The 17711-nt window shown below is 38.7% G+C and overlaps 1 protein-coding gene across 1 annotated transcript; it reads left to right on the forward strand.

The window, feature by feature from the left end:
* Positions 1-14392: 14392 nt before the first annotated feature.
* LOC145640173 (uncharacterized) lies at positions 14393-14975 on the forward strand. The gene is made up of 2 exons (XM_081691477.1): positions 14393-14563; positions 14652-14975. Exons 1-2 carry the CDS (start codon positions 14393-14395, stop codon positions 14973-14975), a joined length of 495 nt encoding a protein of 164 aa, XP_081547603.1.
* The last annotated feature ends 2736 nt before the right edge of the window (positions 14976-17711 follow it).

The raw sequence follows: 17711 nt of genomic DNA on the forward strand, positions 1-17711 counted from the left end.
TAAACCTAAGGGTTTTTCTTCAATCTTTCTCTCAATTTGTTTATTTCATGATAGTTGTGTAATTAGTTGAATGATTAGGTGATTTTAAACAAATTTTCTTGTCTTTGATAATTAAATTGCGGATTTTTGTGGATAATTGTGGATAGAGAATTGTAGGTAATTTCTTGCTTAAAGTTTGAATGGCTTGTGCATGAAAAATTGGTTATACTTTGTGAAATTGTGAATTGGTGTGTTGAAATTGTTGAGTTGAGATTGTTGGTTGGTTGTGTTAGATTATTATTGAATTATGAGCAGGTACATTGGATTTATTCGGTGGTTTGAAGTTTCAGAGATTGTTTGTGTAGTGTTGAGTGTGTGTTGGTGGTGTTTTAGTAAGCTTTCTAGTCCAAATTTAAAATGGTTCTTTGTTTATTTGGAGGTGCGGGAGGGAAGAAGAGGAAGACTACTTCCGGCATCCAAATAAATGAGAATCGTTCCACCGAAAGCCCAACCGAATCCCCTAACGAAACAATAGATCAAACCATTCCTCCCCCTTTAATAAAAATACCCGAAAAATTCAAAGGTTACCATAAAAAGCTATCCACACAAAAAATGCTTCCAACACGATTCTATGACCAAGAGTCGTGCCAAATTCTAGGAATAGACGACAGAATTCGTCAAGTGGCTGTAAATTTCAGATGGTTAGAATTCCTTAAAAAAAGGGAGGAAACATTTGAATCACTCACTCTCGAATTCCTATGCACCTTAACCTTGATAAAGACTAGTGGGGAAGGAGAGCCGATTGAGTGCGAGATTAAGTTTAACATGTTCAATAAACCTCAAGTCATAAGCTTAACTAGCCTCAATCAAATATTTGGGTGGCCCACCCAAATAACCAAACCCGATAGTTACAAGCTCACCAGTTACGACGAGTGTAACTGGTGGAACACTATCGCGGGGTACCCTACATTCACGTCCCGGTCTAGCCACGCTAGCCATATCATCCACCCCGTACTCCGTATATTCATGAGAATTATGGGGTATGCTTGCTTCACAAAGCAAGATCTCGGGAAGCTAACAAAAGAGGAGATTAAATGCCTCTTTATAGCTTCCCGATTTGAGGGGGATCTTGAGGGAAACGTGATTATGGGGTACATATTCATAAAGCGGTGCTACGATATCAAGATGAGCACGGAGTTGACGGGTGAGATTAAGTGTGGTGGGATGATCACAATCATCGCCAAGGCATTGGGTTTCACCGGTTGGGTTAACCAATAAACCCCAATTGAAGGCCCAAATGCTCTTGATCTTGCCGGTTTTGCCACAATGAATATGATTGTGGAAATCCAGGGAAATGTGACCACCTACTCTTGGTTGGTCAAAGGGAAACACCGTTGCATTCTCCCTAATGCGGCGGTTATGAACACCGCGTGAACCACTTGGCAAGTGCCAAATGAGCCACTCCCCGGCAATGTTCCTGACCTTGATCAACCATCTCAACCCCGCCGCCATAGCATTTCTACCATTCCTAATTTCATGGGCGGTCAATCCTCCTCCTCATCTTCCTCCTTCAACCTCGAGTCGGCCTTCCACCACCTTAACCTTTCTAACCAAAGAATTCTCCAAGAAAATGAATATCAAAGCTATGTCTCCCAAATGTCGTACCAAAAACTCGTTGAAAGGGGAGACTTTCTCCCTTATGTCAACTATCCTTACCGAACCGTTCAAGAAGGGCCGGTTCCGGGTTGGAACAACAACCAACCCACCTACTCTTATTGGCAAGGACCTCGTAGCTCCATTTCGGAGTTACAATCCTTCCCTCCCTACGATTATACACAACCCGGGGGTTGTGATTTTAGGGGGGACCCTTCTTATTACCACGTCCCCGAGACATGTGGTAATATGGCTCCAGAGGAGATCGATAACCACCCCCAAAGGGGATACTTCGGGTTTCCACCCAGGTATAATGGTGGTTGGGGCACTAGTGATGCACCGGATTACGGTCATTATCGTAGTAGCCCCAACTATGATCTACCTCCCTATGTGGATCAACCTTCTTACTCCGGCGATGTTGATCCTGACTACAATTTCATGCCATCGCCGAGTAGGGAGGAGTGATCAGGAGTAAGCCTAGCCTTTTGTCTTTACTGTTCCCTTCTTCTCTTTCCCGTCTTTTGCGGCACCGAGGGCGGTGTCGAGTCCTAGCTTGGGAGGAAGAGTTGTCCTCTTCGTGTCTATCTTTTTTGGGAACGGTATTCAAAAGTCTAGCTTGGGGGGAAGTCTAGTAGTTTATGTGCCTAAGAGTAAGTTTTGGTTTTGGTAGGATATGTGCCTTCTTGTGATGCTTTATGTGCTATGTATGGAGAAGTTTGAGCTTGTATGTGGAATGTTTGGCATGAAAGGCTTAGTTTAGCCTTTGGGACTTGTGGTAGGATTCATATGGTATTATGTTCTAGTTTGCATGCCTATTTTAGGTTGGTTGTTGCCCTTTTCACGTTTTTATGGCATGCCTAGGCTAGAACAATTGCATATTGATGTTTTTGTCTCACTTCTCCTTATGTGTGTGCTATATGAAGCATATTATCTATGGCTTTGATATGATTATGCTTTGGTTGGTTTGCTTGTTGGTTGGTATCATGGGTTGATTGGCATTGCCCTTAGTCTTTCTTGATGATGATTTTTTATGATGATTTCCCCTAATATCCAAATTTCTTTTTCTTATCCTCTAACATCCAAATTCCCTAATATCCAAAACCGTAATATCCAAATTCTTTAATTAGTTTTCCTTTCCCCCATTTTCAGCTTTCTAAAAAATAAAAAGCTTCTAAAAAAAAAAGAGTTTGTTTGCCTTTGATCGATTTGCAATGATGATACTGGATTGTATGTGGTGGATGTTTGTTTTCTTTTTGTAATAAAATTTCGAGCATGGTTTAGATGCCCTTGGTTGAACATAGAATTTGCTAGTTTAGGCTAGTGTGAGGATAACTTTCCCGAATGTACGAGACTTAAAGTCTAGGTTTGTGGTAAGGTGGAGTCGCCTATCTCAAAGGAATTTGATCCCCGAAAGGTAGTATTTGATCCCACATTGTTCCAAAAAAAAGCGAGGTTTTATTATTTTTCAAGCCTACTACATTTTGCATGAGTGGCAAGGAATCCTCTTTGATTTGGTACCTAGATCGAGAACTTGAGTCTCAACTCCCAAGACCGTGGCCTAAACTACTCTTAGTATTGATAAAAGGTGTCATGTATTGTTTATTCACAAAAGGGTTAAGGCATATTATTTTTCCTTATTTCTATTTTTACTATTTCCATAATTTAATTTCTAGTTCTTTATAATTAGTAGTTAGTGATGTAAATACCCAAAAAAAATGAAAAAAAAATATGAATGAAGAATAAAAAGAAAAGGGATATAATGCGAAGAAGGAATGTATTGTCACCTCCCTAGCAACCAAATAAGCTTGGGGGTGTGCTCTTAAAATTCATAGTTGCAACTTGGGTCAAGGTTAGAAGCCTCTTGGGGTTTGCTATTAATGATACATTTTAGTTGGCTCAAATTGCGAAACACTTCTAGTTTTATATATATGCCTTAACTTTGTGTCGTAGTCCTTGAGTCTTGTAATGATTAGGAGAGTAGTGGAAGCCTTTGTCGGTGGAGGGAGTTGATTCACAAGCATATGGAGAGGGTACTCTTTCATTGAGATGTCGAGTGTTTGAAACCCGCTTTATCTATACTTTTCCGGCTCCTTTGAGGAGTCACGAGACACTACCATTAGGGGGGATTTGAACTTTTTGATAGGGACGCGGTAAGATATGTTGAATAGGCTTGAGTTGAGTATTTTCGAGAAGGTTAGCTAGGCCTTGGCTAGTCATGACCGTGGTTGACCTTAGGCATATACCTCATGCTCGAGTTTTATTGCTTAAGGATTCTTGTATCTATGCATGTGCTTTTCTTTGAGCAAATTAATCTTTGGGTTTGTTTTTTAGCAATGTGAATTGCTTGAGGACAAGCATTTGGCTAGCTTGGGGGGATTTGATAAGTGGTTTATTTAACCACTTAATGTGTCAATTTAGACCCAATTTTGCATTCATTTCCCCTCTTTCTAACCCGTTTTTGAATGAAAATGTTTTTTCTCGGCTTTCCCCCTCTTGATTTGTGTTTGTCCATGTTTTGCAGGTCTATGGACTCAATTTGGCAAGCATTCGGTGCATAGTTTGTGTTCAAGGCAAGGAAAATTGAGAATGGAGAGGGCGCTCCAGCTGGAGCGGGCGTGCAACCCTCAGGAGCGGGCGCTCCAAGTTTCTCCCAAACTTAATGTCAAGTGCATCCTGTGAGGAGCGGGCGCTCCTCCCCAAACTTTCAAAATTGTATGTATTTTGAAGACATTTGGAGAGGGCGCGCAACATTCTGGAGCGGGCGCTCCTGGCCGTGGAGCGGGCGCTCCTTCGCTGGGAATCCGTTTTATTTTGACGGACTTCCCTATGTGTTTCGGGGAGTATAAATAGTTCCCCATTAGTTCATTTGTGGGAGAGACAGAAATAGCCTAGTTTTTAGAGACTCCTCTTAGTTTGAAACATTCCTTTTAGTTAATTTAGCTTAATTTTCATCAATTCAATCATTGTAATAGTTGGTTTCAAGTTTGTTTCTCAAGAGTGGCACTTTGTATTCAACAATTTCAAGCCTCAATTAGTAACTTCCTTGTCTATTTTGCTCCCCGTTTGCCTAATTGCCTTGGTTGAGTGGATCCCATTCCTTAGTGTCCTTAATCCATTGATTTAGAACCATAATTTGTTTGTCTTCTTGACGAACCCCAATTCACCATTGACTTCGAATTAGCTTAAGTGTTAAGATCTTTAGCAACCATATCCTGTTCCTTGTGGACCGAACTCTTACTTGTCATTATGCTTGGTTTGTAAGGTGTTTGTTAATAAATGTGTTTGATTGAGTGTGGAATGTGCGACCGTTCTAACGCCCATCAAGTGGGAATTTCTATCCCATCAATGTGGGAGTCATGAAATTCCACAATTTATTTTAAAGCTATATTAAAATAAATAAGCAAACTAATAATAAATCTACAAGTGTCACTATTATATGTAAAGGGAAGTGAGGACCACTTGGAGAGTAGGGGACCATATTTACTCCCCACTCCATACTCTCCTAGTGACACATATCCCTCACCTTTAAACCCTCCCTTTACTTGCTTCCCCATTTGCACACGGCCCACCACCCGCACCTAGGTGATGCGGGCTGCTGCTGCTCGCAGCTAGCAAGCCACGCACACTTGTGCGGGCTGCTGCTGCTTGCGACCAGCAAGCCACGCACACCTTGTGCAGTCTGTTGCTGTTGCTTGCGGCCATGGCTGCCTTTGGCTGCTAGCGTTGGTGCGCTAGCATGCCCGAGCCAGCCTAGGCTTGGGTTGGTGCACATGCTAGCCACCAATGCTTAGCACATTATGCCCCTAGCATTCGGAAGCTCGGGGCATTCCGATGCTAGGGGTATTTTGGGAAATATTGTCAATTTATTATTATTTGCGCGTCTTGTCATTTACTATTTTTGACTCGACTTCCTGTTGGGTTTTGGTGAGTTCGACTCACCGCGGAAACAACCCCAACCTAAAGAACCACTCACAATAAATAAAACCATAAACATAATAAAATGAAACACAAGATTAAGATAAAGTGATTACCTTTTGGAGCGTGCTTTGCCTGACCAAATGGGCTCTTACTTGAAAGCTTAGCCCCGAAAACACGAGAGCCTCCAACGGAAATCCACCCGCAAAAACTACTAGCGACTTTTAGGTTCGTTACCTCGAGGTTAGCGAGGTCCAACCAAAACCCGAGTATTATATGAGTTTAAGAGTTTTTGCTAATGCAATGCTCTATTGAACTCCTACTCAAGCAAGGAATTCTCATGCCATGCTTTGGCTATTTATAAGGAAGGATAGCTTGTGAATTCCACTCATCTTTTAATGTGAGACTTTTTCACAAAAAGATCCCACATGGAAAGATTGATGAATTCAACCCTTAGTTAAATAAACCAAGGAACAAGTAACAAGTGTCACATGGTTAGGTGAGTACCACTTTCCCACTTGGTCCCCAAGGCATTTCACATGCAATGTGAACTAACCATGTGTCACCCAACCTTGAGCCCCAAGTTGGGTTTGGTTGGGCCATTTTATTTTGGCACGTGTCCATAACCCATCGCCCTGGTCCACGGCCTTTGCCACATGTGTCGACATAGTGGCGCGCTGCCACGTGGCACGCTGCCTACGTGGCATGCTGCCACTTGGTGGCTACCACTAGGTGGCTGCTAACTTGGCGACGGCCACGTGTGCTTCCACATGGCGTTTTTCCATGTGTGCTGCCATGTGGCACGCTCCTATTGGGCACGCTTTCCTAGCCTTTCAAGTGGCTAGGATTTTACTTGTTTCTTGAAGCATTTTCCCGTCTCGCCAAATCCTAAATTTTGGCTCGACATTTGAGATTCTCCGACGCTAGGTTTCGACGCTCCAAGCTCGAATTACCGAGTTCTAAATATTTAATACTCGGGCGATGAATTAATTTCTTTCGAATTAATTCGTTGAGTCGATTCGGTTACTACTAAGGGTGTGACCCGATGGGTTCAGTCAAAATTAAGCTGTAATATTAATTATGCATTAATATTACTGATCGGAAGCGGCCTCCACCTACGCATTCCAATCACTTGACCTTACTGAATATATTAGCTTTCTAATAATTCTGAACCCACTAACGAAATAGTACACTAGTTCGAAGGACACCATTCCTTTCAATCTCCCACTTGTCCTTCCGGATAAGTGCGCATTTAGTGTACACCCTTTTTCCTATGTCGCTTAATATCTCTTCATGAACTATAAGGTAAGATTATTTTGTCATCCTTATTACGTCCAGAAGTGTTTCTCGATTTCGAGTCCGATTGTCAATAAACAGATGATTTCTAAAATCCATCCGAGTACGGCCATGTATTTTCACAGTCTCACTCTATGAGAGGCCTTGTATACAACAAAGACATCTTCCCTATTTTAGTAGGGGGACATTCCCTGTCTTGTAATGTAGCTCTCTTACTGAGAGGACCTAGTCGCCCGAGTGTTGCCATTATAATCCCCTATTACGGCAGACGTTTGACAACATCAAAGCGGACTAGTACTTAAACAAGAGAACTCACAATACTCATGGTCGAGGAAATAGGTTTCGATAGCCATAATGAGAAGTATACTTATGACGATTTTTAATCTCTTAAAGTATTCTCATAGGTCGATCCCGTATGGTTCTAAACCAATACCTGTGCAAATGATTTATGACATTCATGTCCTCGTAGCACAAGAAACGATGCTATAAATCAGACTACACACTAATCTCAATTGGTCATTAATCGTACATCGTTTAAATGACCTCGATTAGGGATAATTTTCAATTATAATATTCAACGTTCACTTAATAGGTGTTTTCTTACCAAGACTAGTCTTGATACCCTATTTTGAATATTCCAAGAATCGAATGGACTCATTATTTAATTCTAAACCACAATTAAATAGCAAACGGAGTGATAAAATTGCATGAAATTTTAAATTACTCCAAAACCCGAATGGTTCATCTTATGATAAATGTTTTTTTCGAATGTTTTAAAAGTATCACTCTTTATAAAACATCTATAGAAATCACACCCATATCTAATATGCTTGATTTCTTTCATGGAATTGTGAATGTTGTCGTTCACTTATTGCATAGGTTTAGTTATAATTACTTTGCTAATCTTAGCATCTTCATTACTGACCACTTTCATAATAAGATGATAAAATTTGAGAGTGTCATGGATTATATGTGATTTAGGATTTATTGTCCAAGTGATGGCTCCCACTCATTTTCATGATTGAGACCTTGAACTTGACGACCTACAATCATTAATGTTCAGCAACGAACTTTCCATATAACATCTTCTTTATTATCGCCATTAAGGCAATAATATTCTCAACATATATTTTAGTAGACTTCCTGATGATGCTTTGCTTGGGTTTAATTCCAAATGGCTCACAATGATTTGGGATACCCTAATCACTTCTGATCATCGAAATTTTCCTTAAATTTCTGCACATTACACATGGATCCACGTCCATGTTACCATTCTCAAGCCACGACTTATTGTTAGCTCGTGCTTATAAACGGCTTCCTTGTTAAGGATCTAATCCTTGTTAAGGCTTGTGCTTGCAACATCAATTCTCAAATTGTATTTGTTTCCACAAGTCAAGAACTCATCCTGTTACTTATCCAAGTACTTTGGATGTTCTTGGCCATAATCTAACGATCTAATACATAGATTCAGGTTGATTGGTGCTTCATACATACTTCACATGCTCTAAGCAAGTAAGTCATGCAACGACGATTCCATATCACAACGTACATGATGGATTAAATTGCAGAGTAATTCTCAATCTTATTCCATCAATTTGTCATTTTAGCTCATTCAGTTTCACTGAGTCTTTGCTAAATTGTTTGCTATGTGATATGGTTGAAAGTCTCTATTAGAGTCTTTCATGTTTGACTTAGTATTTACCCTAGCTTAACTTAGTTCAAACATTTACTTAGTTTTATACATATGGGTCGAAAGTCTTTCAAAGTCCTTCAATTCATGTTTAAAACGGTAAACTCCTTTACACATTCAAACATTTTATCAAGTCTATACAATAGAACTTAATACCCAATACGTACTAAGTATCGTCTTTTGTTTGGTCCATTGTCAAAAATACTTTCAAATCTAAGCATTTAGCATTTGATAGTTATTTCACAACAGAGTTTGTAGACTTCTTATTAGACCTTTATATAATTTACTTTTGCTCCCACTAAACTTCTTATTCATAATAATTTTTATGTTTCTCGATGAGTCAATCCTCTTATTAACTTCATGAGAAAACACGTTCCAATTCCTATATGCAATGCTTCCTTAAATCCCATAACGAATTCCTTGAGCTTGCTTTCAAATCTAGCATTATTTAGATTTTCAAAACCCTTAGACTATTTTCATAGTCACTTCGAAAATCCTATTTTAGGAAGGCGATTTTGGTATCTATTTTGCCATATTTCATATGAGCAATTTTGCTAAAACAATCACAAAAAGACTTTAGCATTCCGATTGGTGAATAGATTTTTATTAAAATCAACTTCGTGAATTTAATTGTATCCTTTTCATCCAATCTAGCTATGTATGCATATACATTTCCACATTTGTTAGTTTTCTCCTTGAAAACTTATTTGCAACCGATGGGTCTTTCACTCTTTATGCAAATTAATCAAGTTTCAAACATGATTATCAAACATGGAGTCTATCTCGGATTTTTATGGCCACTAAACATTATTCGGAATTTGGATTTGTCGTAGCTATCTTACAAGACATTATTCCTTTACTATCTAATAGTAAATAGTATGCTTGTAAGTCTTAGGTTTATTTCTAACTTAATAGAAATTTATAGGATTCAATCCAAGCCTTTGGTGAATTCTATACCTATACGGGGCAATTACATCAACCACTGAGTTTCAAGGCGCTTCCAAAGCCCTTTTATTATGTTGATCTTACTCCAACATTTTCGATGTTTTGTGAATAATGAATTCTCTTTTAAGGCACTTGTAAAGTCCTTTTGAGTATTCTTGATCAAGCATTCTCACGAAGTCCTTTTAAGGTCTTCTAAGATTCTCATTTATAGTTTGTTGCTAAGCTCGATGGTCATCGAGTTCATTTTCCTCCCACTTGTCGTTTTGGAAACGTGTTACTTTCCAGAAAGACACCACTTAGAGCAACAAACACTATGTTCTCAATTAGGTTGTTAAGGTAATTCCCACGGTCTCACTTGAATGCTTACAAAGAGACATGTATATTGTCTTTGGGTAAAAGTTCGTTGTGATGAAACAAACAGTTAGCTCCCTCTTGAGCTATCTTAGCCTTTAATGAGCCATTAAGCTCCGACTCAACCACCTAGCTCTTGCTAAGCCGGCGAGCTCCTACTGAGTCACTTAGCTTCCACTGAGCCAGTGAACTCCCACTGTGGCTAAGAGTTTTAGACATATACTTGAAAAGACATTTAGAAGATAATTCTATCCATAATTGAATATGGCTTCCTTTCTTAGCTTCGACATTTTGTTTAGTGTAACATTAGTCCTTCGTGCAAATCTTAAGAACTTTATAGGAAAGGACGTGATTCATCATTGTTCGAGTCATTTTTAAATGGCATCGAGGTCTCTGTGAAGACACACTATGTTCTTTATGGAGTTATTTATGAAAATTTCAATTTCATAACTTTGTGATGGTCACGATTGGCTCAAGCAAACATCGCTCGATCTAACCTAGACGTTTTGATATCTTGCCAAGTCGATTCTTTACTTCACTAAACTCTTGAACTATTCAAGGTCAAGTTTGTTCACGTTTGATGAATATAGCCATATTTTTTAAGATTCTTTGTGAAACGTTGAAGTAAATGAATCCTCTTTAGCTTTCGGAGTTAATTTTCCATACCAAGAACAATAGCTCTTTACTTTATCGGTTTCAACAAGTAAGACTTGCTTGTCTTAGAACGATTCCGAATCGATCAACTATTAAGAGCCTATCTAATAGAGCCTTGAGTACGTTCTTGTCGATGTGACATTGCTAAAGATGTTCGGAACGCAAATCATGTCCATGACTTTGAGCTTTTGCCAGTTAATCATATTAAGAAAATGTTTGTTTATAATCAAGCATTCTTGACTCATGGTTTAGACAACCATGCCATTCAAATAAATTTTCAACTATTGCTCATTGCTTTGAATGTGAGTCTTTCCGTGTGTATACGGATCAATTGCTGATTATGGAACATTAAATTACCATTTATTTGTTCCAGCCTTAGCTTAAAGATCTTTAAGCAAAGCATACGACCTTACAACTGATGTAGCACCACTTGCTTCATTCTTAGCTTGTAAGTCGATAACTTAGCTTATCTTCAATAGTTTGAGGTCACTTTCAAAGTGGAACACTCAAGCAGTATCAGATACTTGTGAAGATAACGAATTGCTAAGTTAACTACAATAACATGAACTCATGGGTTTAAATGGAATCTTATTCCTTTTCTTCGTTCCTTGTTTCCTATATTTCTTATCATACTTTATCTCATAATCTTTTAAGAACCATTTCTTTAATAGTCTTTGACTTTTATAGTTTGTTGGGCATGATTAAGCATCTAATGCGCCGTAAAACAAAGTTCCATATTTTCCTTTAATTCACGCTTGAATTAATACATCAATGAGTCCTACTCATCTATGTATTAAGCGAAAAGATATGTTGGTTGTCAATATTGACAATTTGAGTTTGCAACTCAATACTTGATGTTTTATCAAAACTACCTAGTATTTTGAATACATGATGTCCAACCGTCCTTTCGGACTTTGTTATAAAAGTCATTTATGAGAATTGTGTTTTAGAAATGCTTTACTTTTCTTTGAGAACCATTCTCAAAGATTTCCTTCACCAATCATGAAAAACAATACAGTTTGATTTGGAATTCTACAAATATAAGTGCAAAGTATAACCATTTATCAAGTAAATAACATAATAAGTTTGAAAATTAAAAGGTATTCATGCAAATCTTCAATCTTATTAAACGTCTTATCCACGCATTAAAATTGTCCCCATTTGGCGAGAATAAGTCGATTTCAAGATCCAAAGAAACAAAGAGTGGTTAAGCATACTTTGGCTTGTCTTAACACTCAATCTCCTAAGGTAAGCAACGCTTTGCTAATAGCTCTAAGCCACTCTTAGTTGAATATATCGTCGCATCTAATGCTCTCTCAACAATTTATTCACTTTGCCACGACATGTTAGGACTCCATCACTCATATCGTTGAGTACAACCAAAACCAACTTGCATACCCGGTATGCCTTACGTTCCTTAGAGAGGTAGTGATGCGTCGCTTTGGCGTAGCCCACCACTACCCTCGTTCGGGTGGTAAGTGTTGTTTTGGAATGACAAGTTTTACTGAATATTTAGGGACCTAGGGTTTCTATGTTGGTTGATTTAAGTGAACTTAATTAATCATCACAACATTCGAAATCATAAACATGCATCTAACATATGATTCATATACATAAACATATATATATCGAAAAACATAAATAGAGATGCATATGGAAAATAGCATGACCCCTTGAGATCTTCAAATCTTCAAAAGGTCTTCATTTGCAACTTCATGGCTTCGTCTTCCAAGACTTGACCAAAATAAATGCAACTACTAGTATCTACGATTAGGACTAATCTAAATATTCAGGTACAAAAATACTCAACGGTATGCAGACCGTATTTAGATTTACAAAAATACATCACGGATCGCAGTCCGTATTTTCTATCCTAATCGAGCCCCACTAGTTGCCATTTCATAAAACCTGTGAGAAAATATACATTCCATTCATCCATTCACTATCTGTGAATGGCCCATGCATTTTACAACGATAAACTAGTAACAATGTATAAACACGCGCCCGCACTTGTAACTAATCTAGGTGGTTAATCCGATTAACACGCCTAATTAAAACTAGTCAAAGTTGTTTTAATCGATTATGTAAATAAGCGCAATTAATATTTGAAGCTCCCACTAAATTCCGCATCCAACTCAATTAATCAAATTAATTAAGCCGGTAAAACCCAATTATTTGCCAAAAATAAATTTTGCCAATACCGCTCAAAACCGAGGCCTAGCCTCCAAAATTCTAATTAAAATAAACAAAACGGCCAAAAGGCAAAATTAAAACTGAGAGAAAAATGCATCGACTAACCAAGGCTAGAACCCTTGAGCACTCATACGCACGCAAGTGCTGGGCGCTTACCTAGCAGCCTTGGCCTTACGTGCCGAGATGCTGCTGGGCAATGCCTGGCAGCGCGCACTCGATGCGCGTCTAGCTGCAGTTGCCTAGCACTGCTGCTACGCCTAGCATCTTCTCACATGCCCCTCACGCACCAAGTCAACACATAGCTTCTCGCACACACCTAGCACCACACGCACCAAGTGCAGCAGCCATCATTCCTCGACAGCCACATGCGGGCTGTGCGAGCAGCCCAGCTGGCCGAGGGATGCTCATGGCTATTGTGCCTTGGTTTGCGTGCTTGTGCCTCGAGATTAATTCCCGATTTTGTGTGACATTTCTAATCAATTCTAAATTAATTTTAGAATCAATATTTTGAGCAAAATAAATGAAAATAAAACAAGTCCAACTTAATTAATTCATTCAAGTGCATTTAACCAAAATAATTTCCAAGAACCATTCTTTAATTAAATTGGTTTAACTTGGTGCAACAAAATGAAAAAAAAAAAAAAAAAAAAAAAAAGGGGGGGGGGCAATTTAAATTAATCTTGAGATTTTTGACAAAGTAAGAGGGAGTTGGAAAAATATGAACTTTAATGTTCAAATGAAAAATCAACCTACTAACATTTGTGAATCCTTGAAAAATTGTAACTTCCAATATGAAGATAAACAAATTTCTATCACAAAGTTTCAAACTTTATGATTCCAATCAACTAAAAAATGATTAAATCAACAAAGTTCAACAAAAAATTCATGGAATTTAGTAACTTAAAGTTTCAATCACTTAACATGATTAAAGATTGAATCTTTAGTACTTAGAAGCCTTAAAGAACAACAATTTCACACTTAATGCAATTAATTTACAATTATGTGAAAAATAAAACCACGCTTTCAAACACAAATTACCACCAATTAATCATGCCTAAAGAGGTTTAAAATTGATATAAAATATGAATTGAACCAATTACATAACCGCCATAAATATGCAATTAATTTTCAAGGTTATAAAGACTTAAAATTTATCGTAAAAATGAAAAACCCCTAGAAAAATGCATTTCTGGTCGTTTTTTGGATAAAAACCGAGTCCTAATAGAGTAAAACCATTACCAGAACGCCTTTTCCACCCAAAATTCACTATTTTTGGGTCGAAATCTGGGTTCGGGAGCTGAAGTCAGCTCTAATACGAGGTTAAAATAGATAATACGAGCTACTAATCTAATTAGCAACTTAATACCAGAAAAATTAAGCCATAAAAACACCTTAAAAAATAGGAAAAATGGAAAAGAAAAATCCAACCTTTGCACTTTTTCCTTACAAAAATCCAACCTTTAGTTTATTCCTCAAAAATCCAACCTTTATACCCCTCCTTCCCCAACAGGTCCATTACCTTTTAAAACAGGTAAAATACCTACTTTTCTTAATCTAGCCGGTTTCCCTCCATTTAATACCGTTGCAGGGTAGTTAATACTCCCATTAATTCCCAAGTATCCTCCCTCTTAAAAAGCTCTGCCCTCCTCTCTATTTTCTTCATCTCCTGCAATTCCATTTTAGGCTAATTGAAATCGTTAAATTTTTTCCAAAAAAATGGCAAGTCATCTTTCAGTTGGCTCTGGTTCTTCGAGGTCAAGGTCGAAGGGAAATTCTTCTTCCCCTGCAAAACTGGTATGCTACCACAATGAGTTAGCGCCATTGAGGACTGTTCGCTACGATGGTCCTACAAAGGGTAAACGGTTCTATGGCTGTTCGTACTGGCCTGTAAGTGTGTGAATTGTCTTTTAATTTTTAGATTAATTTTTTTTGTGCGTTTTTCTACGAAAGGGGTTTTAATTGAATTAATTTGTAGGAACAGAGGACATGTGGGTTCTTCAAATGGGCTGATGAGGTTGATGATGTACGTGAATTGCAAAACATTGTTGTTGAGAAGGAGGAAACAATTTCCGAGCTTGAGCATCAGGTGGAAATGTTGAAGCAAGATATGGATCTTATGAGGGATAAAGTGAAGAAATTGAAAGCAAAAAAGGAGAAGTTGGTAGAGGAGGTTGAAGAGATGGGCATTGCTACTACTGAGACAATGTTCGAGCTGAAGGAGAATAACACTGACAAGAGGCTCATGATTACTCTGGTTTTTTCTTGGGCTTTTTTCACTCTAGTGCTTATGTTTAAGTAAGTGAAGGGGTAGTGTGAGGGGGGGTTTGGATGTTGTTGCAGGTTTTTGGGTAGGTGTTAGCTAATAGTGCTGACTTTTGGGGATATTTAAGGTGTAGGTGTTAGTGCTGACTTTTGGGGATGTATATGCAACAAGTAGTAGTACTAGGTTAATGGTTCTGTTTAGATGTCTGCAGTAGTTGTAGCAGACAATACTTGGCAAAAAAAAAAAGTTTCCTTGTTTAGTATGGTCAATGTGGACCTATAAGGTGTTAATAATTGTAAATTTTGGGCAACTGATTTTAATGGAATGAACTCATGTTGTTGCTTTATTTGATGTTTTTTCTGTTTTTTTTTTGTATGCAAAATTTGAAAGAAAAGAAAGGCATAATGAACAGCAACTGATAATAACAGCAACTGATAATACATTAATGTTGCAAAACACTTACATAAAGTAATCCAAATTCATACATGTGGACATTGAAATCAAAAACAAATTGTCTCCCAAAACAGACTTTAACTACTACTATTACAACTTTAAATCTGTTGAACTAGAGGAAGCTATTAAGTTGAGCCTTGGCTGAAGCTGTATGTAAAGGTTGTGGTTGTTATGCTGGCATCCTGCGCTTGTGATTTTCCATGAACCTGTAACAAAAGCATCATGCCCAATGTTAATAAAATAGTCCTTAACACAGAACCTAAAAAAAAATAAAGATACAGATAGGAAGCTTACATAAGAGCTTCCATCTTGTGTAACAAAGTTCCCATAGCCCTTAGGAATACTTTGTCCCTTTCCTCTTCCACCTATTGAACCCCTGCCACCCCTTCCACCTCTACCACCCCTTCCCCTTGTACTGTGGACTTCCACACTGGCAGAAGGATCACTTTCCTTGCCAACATCTTTTCTTGGTCTCCCCCTTCCCCTAGGTGCTCCAGTTGGAGTTGCTCCTGTGGTTGCTCCCTTGGTGCCTCCCCTGTTGCCTCCCCTACCTATTACCCTGCCACCTCTACCTATCCTTGAAGGCTCTGCAGTAGCAGTGAGGTGGGAAGCTGCAACATTCTGTGCTGGTTGGGTAGCCTGAACCACAAGCTCTTTTCTAGGCCTACCTCTTGGTTTCTTTGCTGGGGGTTCTTGTGGCAGTGTTGTACCTTTATTAGGACAGCTTCTCTTATTATGCCCCTTTGAGTTACAAACACCACAAGTCATTTCCATTCCATGCCTAGTTAGCTTCCCTGGTTTCTTAGGGTCTTCATAGGGGTCTTTCCTCCTATTTTTCCTAGGTCTACCTGGGCCTATCTTGATTGGTGGGGGGTCCACAATTAAGCCAGACATGGGCCAATGCCTTTCACCCTCTAATGGTGGTATGGAGTTTTCATATGCTTTCAGGTAAGTGTCTTTCTTGTAGCATTGATCCACATAGTCCTCTGCATTCTTGTGCAAAAAGAAAATGGCAGCAACAACATGGCAGCAAGGATAGCCACACATGTTCCATTTTCTACATGTGCATGACTTCTGTTCTAAGTCAACAGCACATGTATCCAACCTGTAGCTCACTTGGAAGGACTTCACAGAAGGCAGCCTCCTTCTTTTCCTTGTCCAATTTTTTCTAAATTCTTGGGCACAGAACAGTTTTCCATTTCAACATCTCTTCTTTCTTCAATGCTAACCTCCTCATCAGGGCACCTCTTATATCCTCCAACATGTAAATCAAATGTTTAGCCCTTGCATGTATTATGTATCCATTGAAAGTTTCAGCCATGTTGCTTGTAACTACATCAGCCTTCACCTCAGTCTTCAAGAAGGCCCTACAAAACACCTTAGGGTTGTATGACTTGAAGGCTTCTGCTGCAAGGGGGTCTGCCACTGCTAACTTACCCATTGCATCATTGTAATCAGCTTCACTGTAAGACTTCACACAGTTCCAAAACATCAACTTCATGTCACCCCCCCTAAATTTCTTGTGCCAATGAGCAAAGATGTGCCTTGCACAATGCCTATGCTCTGCATTTGGAAGAACCACTTTCACTCCTGCCAAAATGGACTAAGAAAATACATCCAGAACAGACAATTACACATATAATCTTCACAACTAACATACTACAACAAATAGATCAAAACAAGAAGGAATAAGGAAATTGAAATTACCTGATGCTCATCTGAAATAATAACTGTGCCACCACCATCACCAAGCTCAAGGCTTTTCTTCAAGTTGTTCAAAAACCACTCCCATGAACTGTTATTCTCTCCCTCTACAACAGCCCAGGCAATAGGATACATCTGATCATTGCCATCTCTCCCAACTGCTGACATTAACTGCCCTCCCAAAAAGGTTTTCAAAAAACATGCATCCACACAAATCACTTTCCTACATCCTTCTATCCAACCCTTCTGCACTCCCTCAAAACAAATATACAACCTTTTAAATATCTCTGGGGGTTTCTTCTTCTCCATGTAAGTCATTAAATCTAAATTAATTTGGGGACTTGTATTTTTCAGAGCCTCTAAATACCTCCCAAGTTTCCCATAGTGTTCTTTCATAGAACCATGTAACTTTTTATGGGCTTGATATTTCACTTTGTAAGCAAAATCTTTCTTCACAATCACTCTGTAAGCCCTCCTCACTGTCTCAACTATCTCTTTTGCTGGCCAATGTGGCCTTGCCTTGAACACATCAAGCAACTGTTCAGCCAACCAAGTGCATTTTAGTTGCTTATTTTTCTCCATGTTTCTTAAGCATGTGTGTTCCTCCATGGCAGT

Source organism: Chenopodium album, chromosome 7 (genome assembly GCF_948465745.1).
Source record: "Chenopodium album chromosome 7, dcCheAlbu1.1, whole genome shotgun sequence".
Lineage (NCBI taxonomy): Eukaryota > Viridiplantae > Streptophyta > Magnoliopsida > Caryophyllales > Amaranthaceae > Chenopodium > Chenopodium album.